At 34.2% G+C, this 4,093-nt stretch overlaps 1 protein-coding gene across 1 annotated transcript; it reads right to left on the reverse strand.

Moving 5' to 3' along the window:
* Window positions 1-211: 211 nt before the first annotated feature.
* Window positions 212-2,142, reverse strand: LOC140871947 (uncharacterized). Its single transcript, XM_073274688.1, has 4 exons — window positions 1,132-2,142; window positions 910-1,039; window positions 602-792; window positions 212-532 (listed from the first exon to the last, which is right to left on the reverse strand). Exons 1-4 carry the CDS (start codon window positions 2,140-2,142, stop codon window positions 212-214), a joined length of 1,653 nt encoding a protein of 550 aa, XP_073130789.1.
* Window positions 2,143-4,093: the final 1,951 nt, after the last annotated feature.

The raw sequence follows: 4,093 nt of genomic DNA on the forward strand, positions 1-4,093 counted from the left end.
ACAAATCCACCACTGGAACGTGTATGCTTCCTAGCAGGCAAATCCACGATCAATTGCCCTTCCTCTCTCCTTTTTCTGCTACAGAAATGTAAAAAAATAAATTAGTTATCAATACTTCGTAGTAATCATAAATAATAAGAAAGGATGTCAACAAGTAAATCATTGTAGGTACACTCAATATTGAGATACTATTTCAATTAACAATATAAACCTATTCTATGGCTTCTTTGCAACTACGTCTGTTGTGCCCTGGCTTATGACAACGATCACACTTTGACACACGTGTTTCAACTTGAGACGGAATCCTCTTAGTCCTTCTACGGCCTGGTTGACTTCGTATATCCGAAGCATTGATTACAGATCCTTCATCATTGTTGGTCTCGTACATGTCAAATGTCGGTATGGGATTGATCATTCCTTTATATGCTTGACGATACATTTCAATATGGAAATACCGATCACAAAAAGCATATAGCGACATTGACTTTGATTTAATAGCTGCACAAGCATGCTTGCACGGAAGCATATTAATCTGTCAAGATTTGCATGAACAAGTCCATTCATTCAAATCAACCGCAAATGATTTATCACCATCAACTACCTCAAATTTCCAACCACATGATTTGTTAATACTCAAGTTTCTGGATTCAATATATGTGGTAGCTAGAGCCTTCTCCTTCTTCGGGCTTAATTCCTGAACCATGACTGATGTTGTTTCCCGTCGTCTGTGCATCATGTTCATGATTTGCACACGTACATGATCCACCATAGAAACAATTGGAAGATGACGAGCTGGTTTAACCCAGTTGTTCCAACATTCGGAAATGTTATTATTTATTACACCCCATCGCCTACCAGGAAACAAAGCATTTGCCCAACTTTATGGATCAGAACTTGTGATAAAAGTACTAGCACGAGGCATGGATTCCAAAATATTATTAATGTGGCGTGTAAATTCTTGTTGTGAAGGGGCATATGCAGCTTTCTTGAACACAGATGACCAATGTTTTTTGTTGTGTAATGGATAACTTCGCAAGACCTTCAATGACAAAAAAGTTAACACATTTATATGACCATCAATAAATAATACAATTTGAAGATTTCAAACAAAAAGTTAAATTACTTACTAACCTGCTTCACAAAATTATCCACCAAGTGCCTCAAACAATACGCATGGTGACTTCCCGAAAATAATAGCTTAACAGCCTTGATAATACCGGGATGTCTATCTGAGAAAAAAGTGAACTTTTCAAACACCATGATATGTTGCAAAACAAGGACACCTCTCAAATGAAAACAAAACCATTCCCAATTTGAATCATTCTCAGCATCCACTACAGCGTATGCCAATGTAAAAAGATCATCATTGGCATCTTTTGCCACTGCAAGTAGGATACTGCCTTTATATTTGTTCTTAATATGAGTTCCATCGAGAAAAATCATTGGTCTACAACCAGTAGCAAAACCAACTGCACATGCATTAAAACAAAGGAATAACCGTTTGAATTTATTGGTTACTATATCAATCTCACAATCTGCCACACTACCAGGATTTGTTTCTCTAACTGCACGACAATACCATCTCAATTTGTCATAACACCCCTTATCTGTGCCATGGAGATCTTGCATAGCTAATTCCTTGCCCTTCCAAGCCTTGTGATACTCTAAATCTACTCCAAAATCTCTGTGTATATCTTTCACCATTGCACAGGGACGGTAAGATGGCTCTCCCCTCAATTTATTCTTCATCAAATCTGCGACCCAAGCTGAATCAGCTCTTGGATGTCCTCTACCAGATAAATTGTCCTCTCCACAAGTGTGTTGTAAATTGCATTTTCTTATCCCAAATATATTGTCTGCCTTATGTCTGGATGCATAAACTCGCCACTTGCAACTATGTTCAGTACAAACAACAATAATCTTATCTCGATCATTTTTGGCATACAAAAATGAGCGTCTTATAGCAACAGGATATTTTTTCATATAAATTATAAATTCTGCAGCATCTTTGAATGTTTGGCCCACCCCACGTATGCAATGAAACCAAGAATCAAGGGAATTTTGTACGGGAGCCTCTTCAAGCTCATTATCACTTTTGGATTGTCTGTCATCTTCGTCGTCCCTTATGAATTTCACAACCATAACTTTAGAATTACTTTTAGGATAAATCAACATTAAAAATCACCAAAAAACTATAACGAAGTACAACAACAAAATCACGCTTTCAAACTCTATCTATACATAAAGATAACAAATAATTATTGAAGTAAACAGTATAGACAGTGCAAAAAAAAAAAGGAACGAGTGAATTATACCTCTCAGTATTTAAACCTCCTGTAGTCTGATCTTTTTTCTCGGCCCTCAATTCAATCATAGTTAGCCTCATATACATGTGAAGATGTATCATATTACGGACATCATCATTGTTGTTCAAGGTAACGTACATCTTGTACTGTGGAGCTATGTATTGTAGTGACATAGATTGAGGATTAATTTGTTCATATTTGCTTGACAAACTCTGAAATAAATCATCCAAACTACATCCACTCATAATTGAAATCACAAATAATTTCTCATTACATTTGCAGCAACCCAAAAAAGCAAGGTTGGAAGAAGACCCTACTCCAGATTCCATTCTACAAAAATAAAAGTAGCTTTCAATCAATAAAAGTTATCGCATACGATATTTTTAGAACTATAATTCATTTAAAGCTGAAATGTCAATCTAAACCAAATGTTATTATTTGGTAAAATATTTGATTCATAGTTTTATGAAATTCATATACAAGAGAACCATGGATTTGGGCATCTAAAAAATACGACAAATGAAGATAACATTACAAAATATTAGAAGCCAAAAAAAAATGGTGAATGGATTGCACAACAATATCATCTTCTTCGGATAAATAAAACTCGTTGGTAGATAGATGCGTAACAATGATTGAGTTTACAATTGATTTTTTTAAATCCCAAAAAAAAATCTTGAAGCGTTGCACTTCAATATTCATGCACTATTATCATCAATATTGAAAAATTAAAATCTTCACTTACTTCAACTAGAAGAAATGCAATAATTGTCTATAACATAATATCGTATCAAAACCTATATAAAAAATATAAAAACAAGACCCAACTTCATATAACCAAAAACATGAATCTATCTATCAAATTTGAGAATTTCGATTGTAGCTCATACGATCTATTTTAACAATCATTGAATAACAAAATCTTGCGGGCTACACCAATTAGAAAAACTTTAAATCACAAAGTTATAATGTCCGAGTAAATCCCCAAACCACAAAGGTAATTAATCGTTTCTTTATATCAACCAAAAATCATATATTTCAAGTAAAGGAAATAATAAAAAAACAAAATGAAGACTTCTCATTCATAATTTATATTAATGACATTATGTTTTCGGGTTTAAAACCTAATGAATATCAAGTACCTCAATTCCATTTGAAATGAGTCTGGATAGATCAAATCTACACAAATCTGGAAAAAAAACATATAAAGAAGATCAAATCGACTAAAAAATCTCAACATTAACACACGACACAGATGTATCGATGGTCAATAAACACATACAAAAGATGAGCACTTACACACAACTTCAGTCAATATGCAAGAGCGAAGAACGGAGAAGGTGACTCGTTGCTTGCTTCAGTCTCTTTGTAGGTGAGTTTCGTCGGTTGATGGGTTTCGTTGGCTGAGGCCGTGAGTTTTCTGCCGTTGAATGGGTGGTGAGGGCTTTAGATTGGAGGTGGGGTTCAGAAAAGAGAAATTTGCCGATGAAAATAATAGTATATGTATCTATATATATATAGGGTAAATATGTAAATTGGGCTTTGTAGGGAGTGAAAAACAAATAAATTAGAGTGTCAGGGAGTGCAAATAATACTTAGCTGTTGGAGGGACTGAATGCTGAAACTTGTTTATGTTTAGGGATTTTTTTCTAATTCCCCCTTTGATTAATAATAACCACCATCTAAAAATGAAAATGAACAGAGACAATTAATTGATTTGTTCGTAAGTTAAGGGAAATTAATAATATGATAGATGTGCATGTTGATGAAGTATTATTTATACTCCA

Source organism: Henckelia pumila, unplaced genomic scaffold (genome assembly GCF_033568475.1).
Source record: "Henckelia pumila isolate YLH828 unplaced genomic scaffold, ASM3356847v2 CTG_461:::fragment_3, whole genome shotgun sequence".
NCBI classification, from domain to species: Eukaryota; Viridiplantae; Streptophyta; class Magnoliopsida; order Lamiales; family Gesneriaceae; genus Henckelia; species Henckelia pumila.

What these genes read in the sequence shown, in the direction of transcription:
- LOC140871947 (XM_073274688.1), bottom strand. Translation starts at nt 2,142, where the DNA reads ATGGTTGTGAAATTCATAAGGGACGACGAAGATGACAGACAATCCAAA. An exon ending in TGGATAATTTTGTGAAGCAG is followed by an intron (nt 1,040 to 1,131) that starts GTTAGTAAGTAA and finishes TTGTCATTGAAG; the next exon opens with GTCTTGCGAAGTTATCCATT. An exon ending in CATGTGGTTGGAAATTTGAG is followed by an intron (nt 533 to 601) that starts GTAGTTGATGGT and finishes AAATCTTGACAG; the next exon opens with ATTAATATGCTTCCGTGCAA.